General features: G+C 39.5%; 1 protein-coding gene across 2 annotated transcripts in view; it reads right to left on the bottom strand.

Annotated features, from left to right (window-relative positions):
• Nucleotides 1–13,310, bottom strand: part of kif18a (kinesin family member 18A) — a 93,211-nt gene that overhangs the window by 65,621 nt on the left and 14,280 nt on the right. For both annotated transcript variants that reach the window (XM_060839096.1, XM_060839097.1), the window contains 2 exons: nt 11,981–12,091; nt 4,630–4,827 (listed from right to left, as the gene is read on the bottom strand). In XM_060839096.1, the coding sequence (XP_060695079.1) occupies nt 4,630–4,827; nt 11,981–12,091 (309 nt within the window). The remainder of the gene's footprint in view (nt 1–4,629; nt 4,828–11,980; nt 12,092–13,310) is intronic.

Consider the following 13,310-nt stretch of genomic DNA (forward strand, 5'->3'; position numbering starts at 1 on the left):
TCAGAGCACCAGGAGTAATCTAGATATTATTGCCCTCGAACATTTCCTTTTTAAATTCCTGCCTAACCTTCTATATTCTCCTTTCAGAATCTCTTCCTTTTCCTTTCCTATGTCATTGCTTCCCATGTGTACAATGACCTCCTGCTGGTCCCTCACCCCCTTGAGAACATTCTGCACCCCGTGAGACATCCTTGTTCCTGGCACTAGGGAGGCAACACACCATTCTGATTTTCCACTGCTGTGCCTCTGACTAGACAGTCCCCTAACAAAATTGATCTCTTGGAACCAGACATACCCCTCATTACACTAGAGCCTGTCTTGGTACCAGAAACTTGGTTGTTCGTGCTACATTCCCCTGAAAGTCCATCACTCTTTACATTTTCCAAAGTAGCATACTTGCTTGAAATGGGAATAGCCACAGAAGACTCCTGTACTACCTGCCTACACCTCCTACCTTTCTTAGAGTTATATATCTGAGGCTTTTCTCTATTCCTATAACTGCCATCGATTACACCCCCTTGCTCTTGTAAATTCTTCATTGCCTCTAATTGTCGCTCCAAACAATCCATTTAATCAGACAGGATTTGCAATCAATGACATTTATTGCAGATATAATCTTCAGTAATCTGTAAACCCTCCCTAAACTCGCACATCCGACAAGAAGAACACATCACTCTACCAAAGGCTATTCTGCTCCTTCCAAACTACAGACCTAGAAAATAGCACCATCTTATTGTTCTATAAATTAGGCTTAATTAATAGCTATGGCTTATATTTTTAAAATTTAATCAAGAGATAGATCCCAAGAAAAACATATAATCAAGAACAAACCCATTCTACTCACTATTGTAGATTTACAGCAAGGCTATACTTAAAAACTATTCACTTATTTGTATCTGTGAATTTTTCCTCGATACACTCCGATGTCCAGCTATACATGAATTCAAACAGCAAAAGCAGTAACTGTGCAGATTCACTGCTGTGTCAGTGAGCAGTGTAGGTTTCTTTCTCTCTCTCCCTTACAGACCATGTGCTTGCTGTCTTTGTCTGTCTTTCTCCCTTTAAAAGTGCCATTGTTTTCACTTTTATTTCTCCAAATTTCATAAACAATGCAACAACATATAAAACAGTAATTGCTGCTCCTTGAATTTGAGGAAATCACCTCCCAACTGACGATTATACAAGGTCATGCAGCCTGGTGCACAATACAAGTTATCTTCCATTTATCAAAATTGTCCTTTATGAATAATCTACTTTGGTGAAAATTGATGTTGTCTCTTCCATCCAAATGGAACTGGAGACAGCAAATTAATGCTACGGTTGTATATGTGAAATTAAAAAAAACTCTTGAATAGTAATAACCATTTCACTATTATTTACAAAACAACATGGAATAAAGTAGTACTTAAAATATTAATTTCATGAAGTTAACATTTAAAAGATGACAAGTGTGTACAATGCTTTTTTCTTATTTACAGTCAGTATTCAAAATATCTCAATTAAAATTTCTCAATGCCGATGCTAAGCAGGGACTTTGTATATATTTTCCAGTTGGAATATATAACCAATATAATTGCACACTGAAGTTGTATAGCAATAGCCACTTGACTTGGAACAAAATTAGGATGTGCCCATTTTAGTTAATGATCCAATATTAGAATTGCCCTCAATTGGGTGGATTTCAACAAGAACAGTGGATAATAACTTCAGGGTCAATTTTTCATCAATGAGATCGATATTTTTTCTGCATCAATATTTTTGGCTCCTTACCCAAGATCTTTTATGAAAACATTTGTTCCCCTCACTCAAGTTTCTGTAATTCACAAGGGAAAGTTAAAGTTGTCAGATTGTCTTTCATGGGAAGCACCTCAAGAGGTGCCAGTAACCACCTCATAAATTCAAAAAAATGTTCAAGAGCACTGTGCAAATAGTAAGGAAATCCTTTTGATTGGAAGCAGGAGAATTCATTTCAAACTCAAGTGGAATGGTAGCAAGGATACCAGAATAACGTCCTATTTGTCTTGCATAGCCTTATGACCTTTTACTGCTGGTGTAACAGGTAACAGCTTCTACAATATCGCCCCAAAGTAGTCATTCTTTGAGAGTCCTAAGTGGTGAAAATTAACAGTGGGAACTGGAGGTGGTATCATACTGCTTCATAGAGGGCTGACAATTAGCATATTTTTGGAAAGCTGTCATTTTCAAGTTTTTCATGGAGCATTACTCTGAGCAAGGAAATGAAAGGTCACAGAATCTTGCATGATTAACATAATTTTTATTCATTCAATAAATGGGATATGTGTCATTGGCAGGGACAGCATTTATTGTCCATTGATAGCTGCTTGAGAAGGTGGCAGTGAACTACCTTCTTGAACACCTACAGTGCACATACTGTAGGTAGATGCACAATGCTGTCAGGGAGTGAGTTCCACAACTTTAACCCAGTGGCACTGATGTAATAGTGATATAAGCAAGTCAAGATGGTGAGTCTACCCCAAGTGGCTTGACTTACTGTGCTGGAAGCTGACTGAAGGTTGTGTCCATTGGCTTGACTGAGGACTATTACCCCTAAACTTTGAGACAGGGACATTACTTGAAGAACATGTGTTTTCTACATACTCTGCTGGCTCACAGTGCAACTGTTAGATTGACGTAGAACGGTGCTGTGTAGAAACACATTCATTGCTTGATTGATGACTGCTGACAGCCATGAGAGGTTTTTTGATATGTATCTGTGCTAAAAGGCAAATAGAGACAAAGGCATGGACACCGCTTTGCTCTGGTTGAAGGGATAAAGTGCTAAAAGGCAAGGGTATTGTGAGCAATCAGGTAGGCATTAAGTGACTGAAGAGCTTTGAGAAGCACTTATTCAATCCTTATCTTTGCAGCAACATTCCATTTTTAATTGTTGGGAGCTTCAAAGTGCAGCATTAAAGGACAGAATTGTTCTATAGTTAGATGGGAGATGTACAATGATGGTGCGGAGAGGCTGACGTGAGTCAGATTCCAGCATCCATGGCCAAAGGCGTGCATCTACTGTCTAGGGAACTTGTCCAGAGACATTGGTGTCAGAGGCTGAGATTTGAAGAAGCAAGTGGTGAGCTGGAATTGCCAGGTACCTGCTTCATGTCAGGAATTCTCAATGTCTAATTTCTATTTGAAAGCTGATAGAACAGGATATGCATATTACCAAGGCAAGATCCAGCTGATAATGAGCGAAATCAACTCCAGGACTGAAAAAAATCTCAAAAGAAAAGAGCAGCTTTTACAGTCACTAATCTCTCACATCCACCATTTTATGTCAATATTGTGGCCCCAGTGGCAGGTCAGAGCGTGGGAAACCTATTGACAAATAACTCATGACCTTACATACCAAAGTTGTATATCAACAGGAGTACAATAAATTAGCCATCTACCTGGGTAACTTCAGCTCTAACACTAGAGGAGCTCAACATGTCCCAGGACAAAGCAATACCTGCCAATGGCATCCTCCACATTAAAGATCTATACTCTTCTCCTCCTTTACAGTAGCACAAGTATGCACTTTCAAAACCTACAACTTTCACTGCTTAGAACAATGTCAACAGATGAATGGAACTAGATCACCTGGAAGTTTGTCTTCAGTCAGACACATTTTTTGCCTTGGAAGTGTACTGTCGTGCCTTCATTGGTTCAGCAACAAAGTCCTGGAACCATCTCCCTAATAGCATTTTGTTTAACCATACCACATTGACTGCCATGGTTCAACTTGGCAGCTCACTATCATTTTTTAGGGCTTATGATTGGCAACTGCTGACAATTCCAGAATCCACTTAAAGAATTGTGAAGGCAAGGAAGAGGGATTTATGGAGTAGATCGTGATGCAGTGTGATGTGACTATGAATGGCTAATCAGTTTTCTATCATAACTATTTACACCTGTTTGCCAATGCAGGAAACAATATAATTCATGGAAGAAAACAAAAACTTTTAGAATAATGCTATTTCTTCTTGAGCACTACTTATAATCAATGCAGCTAACGTACACCAAGTCCTTTCAGACCACTGAAATTAGTCAAGCAGACCTTGTTAGTTATTACGATAATCTTTTGTACTTGGCTCTCACTAATTGTACTTAACACTACTTAATTTCTGAAGAGATATGGTCAATCTAACGCATCTATTTATCTTTCTGTCCACTCAGTTGATTCAGAGCATCTCCATTATAGCCATATCCCAAAAGGGGTTATTCTCCTCTATAGTCTTTTTTAAAAATAATACAACTCTTGGATCAATAGAGTGCATCATTCCTGGATAGTGACTGAAGATTTTTTTTTGCTTTATGCTAATGCAATCAGAATTGCATGCAATTTCTAACTCCTGTCTCTGATATACATCACAAGTTAAATCCTTGGGTGTATTTGGCACGCCTTCCAAGTGAAATGCGATGAGAAATCTATTGGTTAATTTTAGATCTATTCTGGTGGCAGCAACATAAATTCTGGAAAGCAGTTTTAAAACAAATGCTTATGTAAATTTGAGGAATTAACCAGAGTAATGTAGCACTATAGTATCACCAATTGGAGATACTTACTGAACTGCAAAAGAACAAAAAGGGAATTAAATACTCTACAAAAACTTTAGTTCTTACCTTGGAATCTGCTAAGGCATTGATGACATTTCCTAGAGCCAAGAGAGATCTATTAATATTTGCCCCCTCCCTGAAGCGAGCTTCTTTCATGTTCATGGCACTGATGCGTTCAGATCCAGCTAAATCAACAAGGCACATTTTTGCAATTTTAATGTTTTGATGGATGCTTGCTGTTCTGTCTTGCTGCCTTAAATAAATCTGTAATATTAAAGAACATAATGAAAGATCTGCTGGGCCTAACCAAAGGCTTGAGAATGATAACTGAAACGTGAAACATATACATCTATTGCACATTTTTTCAACAAATATGTTGCACACAAATAAATAAAGCAAACTATATACTTAGCTGGATATAAAAGCTTTGACTTTGAAATATCAAGTTCAGTTTTGAATGAACAATCTCTCACTCATTTAATTTACTTCAAACCTTCTGTGCAGTTTAAACACAACCGGATATATAAATGTTCAAAAATCTAATTCCTTCAAGTAAACAATTCAAACAGATACCACAATCTTTTTACACCTAAAATGCAAGCCATTTATGATTCTTATGGCAACAGATTCAAATACCTGCAATAGGTCGATCTGTAAATCATAGGTAAGAAATTATAATAATACAGATCTTTTAAAAAATTGTTCGGAAATATTGAGATGCTTTGAAACAAAGGGACAAGTACTAACTCCAACTTGGTCAACAAAGATGATTTGCGTTGATACAATGCCTTTTATGATTTCATGATATTTAAAAGTGCATTAAAGTCAATGAGGTACTTTTGAACTGCAGTTGCTGTTGTAATGCAGGAGATTTATTTCAAAGTAATTTGCCACACCAGGCTGTTGGAGTTTATAACTTAAATGTTCTCAACATCTAACAGAAAAGGTCACAGACAAACAAAGCAAATCCCCACCCTTGGATTTAGGAGAAGAAAGGACAATATTAAACAAGATTTATCATTTGTAGGATGACCAAAGTTTATAAAGCACCTTGGAGGCACAAAAAATGTTGAGGCACTTTTTGGGACAGTCGAAAGAACAATGAATCTTCAAGCTTGAAAGACCCAAGCAAAGAATTCAAACATGATAAGGATCTCACAGATTGTATGCACCATATTATATCAGGATATTATAGATATATTCTCTATATTTAGACATCCAGAAGTCAGATTATCCTAACGGGAGTCATTGGGATCATTTATGTTAAATTAAAATGGGAAAAGGGTCACCATTTGCAATTAAACCACACATTTATGGGGCATGGAGATGTTAAACTTGTGCTGCATGTTGAATTCCATTATTTCAGCAAGTCCTTTGTGAATGGTTCCAATACTGCAACATATTGCAAAACATCCAAAAATACAAGCATGTGTGTACCAATGTTCTCAGACAGCTGACAGAGTTATGCCACAAAACGTGGAGAGGAAAGCTATTGATTATTCCCAAGAGATCCTCAGGATGTGTTCTGGAGACAATTCAAGGAATTAGTAGCACTGGTTGATCTCAGCCCCAACGACAGGTCACACTGCAGAAAGTTTTAAGATCTGGTATGAGTGGTTAAAGTGTGAGCATTGATTTTTTTTCAAACAGCATATGGTACCAAATATATACATATACATACACATACACATACACATACACACACACACACAGTCTCATCCATTGCTTCCTTGACTACATCCCTATCAATTACCAAAACTTTCCATTCTTCACAAGGTATTGAATGCAGACAGGTTAAAAAGCTTACAGCCGATGGCAATTAAGGCAATTTGGTCAAGTGAATTCTAAATATATCTTAGTGGCAGGAAGCAAAGGGCGATTGTTGAAGGGCGTTTTCATGATTGGAAGCTGGTATTCACGGTGCACCACAGGACTTAGTGCCTTGCTGTTTGTAGTGTGTGTTAATGATTTAGTCATGAATGTAGGACAGATGATCATCAAGCTCACAGATGACACAAATTGGTGTGGGGTAAACACAGTGGAAAGAAAAGCTGGAGGTAATGGCCTAATGGTATTACTGTTCGACTATTTATCCAGAGACTCCGACTGGGGTCACACGTTCAAATGGCATGGCAGATAAAGAAATTTGAATTCAATAAAATCTGGAATTAAAACTATAATGAGGACTATGAAACTGGTGTAAATTCTCAGAAAAGACTATCACTAATGTCCTTCAAGGAAGGAAATATGCTGTTGCTACCTGTTCTGGCCTATATAACTCTAGACAGACAGCAAGATAGTTGATTCTGATCTGCTCCCTGTGCAATTAGGGATCAGCAATAAATGCTGCCCTAGCCAGCAACACTGACATTGCATGAATGAATTAAAAAAAATGCACACGGGCTAAAGCAAATGAAATTTAATCCTGAAAAATGAGGTGACGCATTTGAGGGACCATTCCCACAAGGAATTACACTTTGAATGATAGGACCCTAAGAAGCACAAAGGAAGAAAGAGGAAGACTGTCGTGTGCATGGCCATAGATCTTTGAAGGCAGCAGGACAGTTGGATAAGTTCGTTAAGAGAGATAAAAAGGACACATAACTTTAATAATCAGGGCATTGAAAACAATAGCAAGGTGATGATGGATTTGTATGTAACATCAGTTCGACCACAGCTGGAGTACTGTGCAGTTTTGGTCACTGCACTTTAGGAAGGGTGCAATTGCACCAGTGAGGATGCAGAAAATATTCACCTGCACTAGAGGAGAGTATTCCATCACAGTCCTCACTTGTGATGGTGGGCAGACTTTGGGGAGTTAGCTGGTCAGGTACTTGCTGCAGTATTCCTAGCCTCTGACTTGCTGTTGCAGCCACTGTTCTGTTTATGTGGGGAGTCCAGTTGAGATCCTGGTCAAAGGTCAGCTCAAGTATGTGATAATGGAAGATTCAGTGATGGTAACACCATTCAACGTCGAGTGGTGGTAGTTAGACTGTCTCAGATTGGTACCACATCTTTAAACATCCATTCCCTCTACCACCAATGCTCAGTAGCAGCAGAGGGACGATTTATGAGATGCACTGCAGAAATTCACCAAAGATTCTTAGAAACTCATGATAACTACCATCCAGACAGACATGGGAACACTACCACCTGCAAGTTCCCCTCCAAACTACCCACCATCCTTACATAGAAATGTATTGCTGTTGGTTCGGTGTCTCTGTGCCAAAATCCTGGCATTCCCTCCCTAAAGGCATTGTAGTTAACGTTTGTGCGAAGATTTGTAGCTCGGGTGCTCATTGTTGTGGTTCTGTTCGCCGAGCTGGAAGTTTTTGTTGCAAACGTTTCGTCCCCTGGCTATGCGACATCATCAGTGCTTTGGAGCCTCCTGTGAAGCGCTTCTTTGATGTTTCTTCCGGTATTTATAGTGGTCTGTTCTTGCCGCTTCCGGTTGTCAGTTTCAGCTGTCCGCTGTAGTGATTGGTATATTGGGTCCAGGTCGATGTGTTTGTTGATGGAGTTTGTGGATGAATGCCATGCCTCTAGGAATTCCCTAGCTGTTTTCTGTCTGGCTTGCCCTATGATAGTAGTGTTGTCCCAGTCGAATTCATGTTGCTTGTTGTCTGCGTGTGTGGCTACTAGGGATAGCTGGTCGTGTCGTTTCAATGCTAGTTGATGTTCATGTATGCGGATTGTTAGCTGTCTTCCTGTTTGTCCTATATAGTGTTTTGTGCAGTCCTTGCACGGTATTTTGTATACTACATTAGTTTTGCTCATGTTGGGTATCGGGTCCTTTGTTCTAGTAAGTTGTTGTCTGAGCGTGGCTGTTGGTTTGTGTGCCGTTATGAGTCCTAAGGGTCGCAGTAGTCTGGCTGTCAGTTCTGAAACGCTCCTGATGTATGGTAGTGTGGCATACAGGAAAGCAACACACACAGACCAAGTCCTAAACTATGAAAGTAACCACCCCAACACACACAAACGAAGCTGCATCAGGACACTATTCAAAAGGGCCACAAAACACTGCAGTACACCAGAACTGCAAAAAGAAGAAGAGGAACACCTATACAAGGTATTCGCCAAAAACGGATACCCACGCAACTTCATCAACAGATGCCTAAGAGAAAGACCACAGAACGAGGACATGCCACAACCAAAAGGACTAGCCACACTACCATACATCAGGAGCGTTTCAGAACTGACAGCCAGACTACTGCGACCCTTAGGACTCATAATGGCACACAAACCAACAGCCACGCTCAGACAACAACTTACTAGAACGAAGGACCCGATACCCAACATGAGCAAAACTAATGTAGTATACAAAATACCATGCAAGGACTGCACAAAACACTATATAGGACAAACAGGAAGACAGCTAACAATCCGCATACATGAACATCAACTAGCCATGAAACGACACGGACAGCTATCCCTAGTAGCCACACACGCAGACAACAAGCAACATGAATTCGACTGGGACAACACTACTATCATAGGGCAAGCCAGACAGAAAACAGCCAGGGAATTCCTCGAGGCATGGCATTCATCCACAAACTCCATCAACAAACACATCGACCTGGACCCAATATACCAACCACTACAGCGGACAGCTGAAACTGACAACTGGAAGCGGCAAGGACAGACCACTATAAATACCGGAAGAAACATCAAAGAAGCGCTTCACAGGAGGCTCCAAAGCACTGATGATGTCGCCTAGCCTGGGACGAAACGTTTGCAACAAAAACTTCCAGCTCGACGAACAGAACCACAACATTGTAATTAACCTACAGCTTGTAGATTGCAGCAGTTCAAGAAGGCAGTTCACCAACACCTTCAGAAGGGTAGCCTGGATGCGCAAGAAATGTTGTTCAGCTAGTAAGGCCCAAAAGTGAATTTTTGAAAATAACAATACTAAAGGTGCCAGCACTCCAGAGGACAAGATCGCACAGTAATGCCACTGTGGAGGATCTGGAGAGGATTTTCAGAGTACAAGCAATAAAAAGGTGGCTGAGTGGCATAAACATCAACATTTTTGGCGCATTGGAAAGCCTGCACTCAACATGGATAAATATGGAGGAGTCCACCCAACTCAACATAGAGCTGTGCACCAAGTTCAGATCTACCCTTTCTAACATGGTATAGGTCACCTCCAACAGCACACTTGTGAAAACCATTGTGATGGCCAATGTCACAGCTTCTATTGTTTCAAACAAAGCACTAGGAGGATAAACAATAAATTGATTTGTTTCATAATGCATTCATTTGATGAACGATGAAATGAATTTGGAATTGAATGTGTTAACAGAACAAGAACATTGTAACAGTGATCAAAGAAAGATATGGAATTTGGAACTGTTGGTGAATTGAGGGGTGCAAGTGAATTTACATTATTTACTAGTAATACCAGTAATGATGTTAGAAACTCCTTCATAATCACTCCATTGCAAGAGAAAGTGGATACATCAGCAGGATAGAAGAAATAGAACCAAGAAAAACCAAGATCATCTTTTTTCTAAACTGCTCTCGATGCGGGTATGATACTGGAGGATGATGACATTGCACAGTTGAGGAAGCCTATTAGATACAGTTTGCATAAATTGCAGCACAGATTGACAAGGTTGGTCACTAAATTAGGAACACCTGAGACACATAAGGATTTGGAGTCAAAGTTCAGAATTCTCTCAGGGTTAAAATGCAGACATTCATTGCTAATATTACATTTGCCTTCCTAACTGTGATTCATTTCAAAATGGCCAAAATACAAGAGCAAAGATGTACTACTGAGGTTGCAGAAGGCTCTGGTCAGACAGCATTTGGAATATTGTGAGCAGTTTTAGGACTCATATCTAAGGAAGAATGTGCTAGCCTTGGAGGGGGTCTACAGGAGGTTAACAAGAATGAAGAAGGACTGGTCTTAGGAGAAGTGGTTGAGTCCTCTGGGCCTGTACTTGATAGAGTTTAGAAAGATAGGGGCTAGAGGGATCTGATTGAAATGTACAAAATACTAAGGGGCTTGGAAACAGCAGACATAGGGGATGATATTTCCTCTAGTAGGAGAGACTAGGCCTCAAGGGCACAAATTCAGAATGAATAGATCACCTTTCAAATTGGGATGACAAGGAATTTCTTCAGCTCGATGGTGGTGAATCTATAGAACACATTGCCACAAAGGTTGCAGGGAGAGGACAGGAGAATGGTTGAGAAACATATTAGCTATGGTCAAATGGCAAAGTAGACACAATGAGCAAAACTCTGTCCTGATCTTATATCTTATGATCATAAAGAAGTTGTGGGCTCAAAGGGAGAAAGGATGGTAGGTTCCAAAATGACTCGACAACAAAAGCAAGCAGCTGTAAATCAATGGGAGTTTTATGCCTGGAAGATAGAGGATCGGCAATCATCCTGAATGGCAGAGCAAGCTCAAAAGGCCAAATGCCATATCCTGCTCCTAGTTTCTATGCTTATGTTAACACCCCATCTCTCAAAAGATCATTGACTTGCATAGGCTGAGCACAATGAAGAATGTCATTGACTGCATGCACAAAGTTAAAAAAGATAATCAGGCTACCCATAATGTGTGCAAAATCTCAAGTTTGCTCCTCCTGCCCATGTCTGGCAGGAGGGAATGAGTCAAAATGCTTTTATCCTGTAGACAGCCTCAGCAATATTCCCTACTCCGTCGTAAATGGCAAGCTTTAAGATTGTGCTTGCATTCCTAAAAGGTAGTCTGAAAGGAAACAGAAACACAAATATAACAACTTTGGTGATCAGAAATTATTTATTTTGCTCAGCTGATGCACTTATGACAGGAGTAAATAAGACTTAATTTCACCATTTTTGAGCCAAAGAAGTTTTGCACAGTGTTCAGCACTGAAATCAGAATTGCTTCCTGAAGAACCTCTGCAGAATGGCTTCTCGTTTGGTGCCTATTGCTACCTCCTTCTTCCATGATCAAATGGCAAAGTAGACACAATGAGCAAAACTCGGTCCTGATCCTATACCTGATGACCATATAAAACTTGTGGGCCGCTTTATTCTCAGGCATGTTATTTAATTCTCAGAACAAGCACCAGGATTCACATCCAGGATGACCAAAGTTAACAAGACTAGTTACACTACTTTACATTAAAGTTTGATTATCGAATAAATCTGCATAAAATATGCACATACAATGATACCAGCAGCCAAAAGAAATGATCTAGTAACTATTCCATGATTTTTTAAACATCTGTCACACTGTACAATATTATGCTTATTTTTCACAAATGCAATGTTTAATATATGCTGGCAAGTTTAAAAGTCACATTAGTGATAAAAACAGCTGGATTAAAGATAAAAGTCCTTGACTAACTTAGGTTTCAATAAAACCTATTTATAATTAAGCAATAATGAATTGAGTTTCGATTCACAGAATTACCTGAAAGACAGCATGAGAACGTGAAGAATTGGAGTTGACATCAGTTGGATGTTGAGTTCTATTTTTATTTCCATAATCCAACATCTGAAGGAGCTGCTTTGATGATGTCGGCTACAAAGGATTGTTACAACAGAAAGGCATTAAACTTCAGTCAGTAGTTCTTTCAAAAACATTGAGATCTTAAAACAGAATACTCAAAATATTTTTGAGATTTAATTTTCTTGTATTATTAAATAAATTATTATTATGCCATGGACAACAGTAATCTTTCAGTCCCAATATCTTTTTCTGCCTTGCCACTAATGTGAAAATTCAAGGATTAACATTTGACGATAGGCAGGTAAGGAACAACATTAAAATCCCAAACCCACATTGTTAAGTATGTTAGCTATACCCACCAAGGATGGGAGGTTAAGTTAGACCACCTCAGCCATTTCACATTTTCCAAACAGCCTGTTCAGAGATGCTATTACACACTTCTGGAGCAGGTGAGACTTGAACCCAAGTATCCTGGCTCAAAGACAGGGACACTATTCTGGTGCTACAAGAGTTCTACCCCACTAATGATGATTTCATTTGTTTGTGTTAGTGGTGCTCAGTCAGACCCTACATGTGAGCTTTCTGATGCCTTTTTAAAAAATATTTTCCAATCAAGCTACTCATATGTTGTTACATGTTAAATTATTAATTATTACTGCAGATGTTATGATACTATAACTGCACCACAGATACCCCCTTCCCCCAACACATTTCACAATTTTAAGGTCAATATTGAAAAGGTGAAGTGCTGTTTTAATTTGAGAAAGAGACTGTGCTTCTGGTGTCAAAACAATTTGTCATATTTTTACCATACCATACACTTTGCTGTTTTGTTGGAGTATATTGGTACCAGCAACATAGGTAGGAAGAGGGAGGTGGTTTTGAAAGTAGGGAGTTTGGAAGAGATTGAAATTAGGAAGAGAAAAGCAGACCCTCAACAGAAGTAATCTCAGGACACATCCCAGTGCCAAGTGCTAGTAAGCACAAAACAACAGGATCAGTCGATTGAACAGATGGCTCAAAAAATGGTTTCAGAGAGGGCATCAGATTTCTGAGGCACTAGGATCAGTTCTGGTGTATATGGGGCATACTCAAGCTGGATGGGTTACATCTCAATAGGACTGGGGCTAACATCCTCACTAGGAAATTTGCTCATGCTGTTGGAGTTTGTCTAAAGTAGCTTGTCAAGGGATGGTGGTCCGAGGGGAAACGCAAATTGAAAGGGAGTCAAACTGGCAACAGACAGTAGAAAAGCTGTGAGAGAGATTAGAAGAGCAGATGTAGGAAAGAT

This window comes from Hemiscyllium ocellatum, chromosome 18 (assembly GCF_020745735.1).
Source record: "Hemiscyllium ocellatum isolate sHemOce1 chromosome 18, sHemOce1.pat.X.cur, whole genome shotgun sequence".
NCBI classification, from domain to species: Eukaryota; Metazoa; Chordata; class Chondrichthyes; order Orectolobiformes; family Hemiscylliidae; genus Hemiscyllium; species Hemiscyllium ocellatum.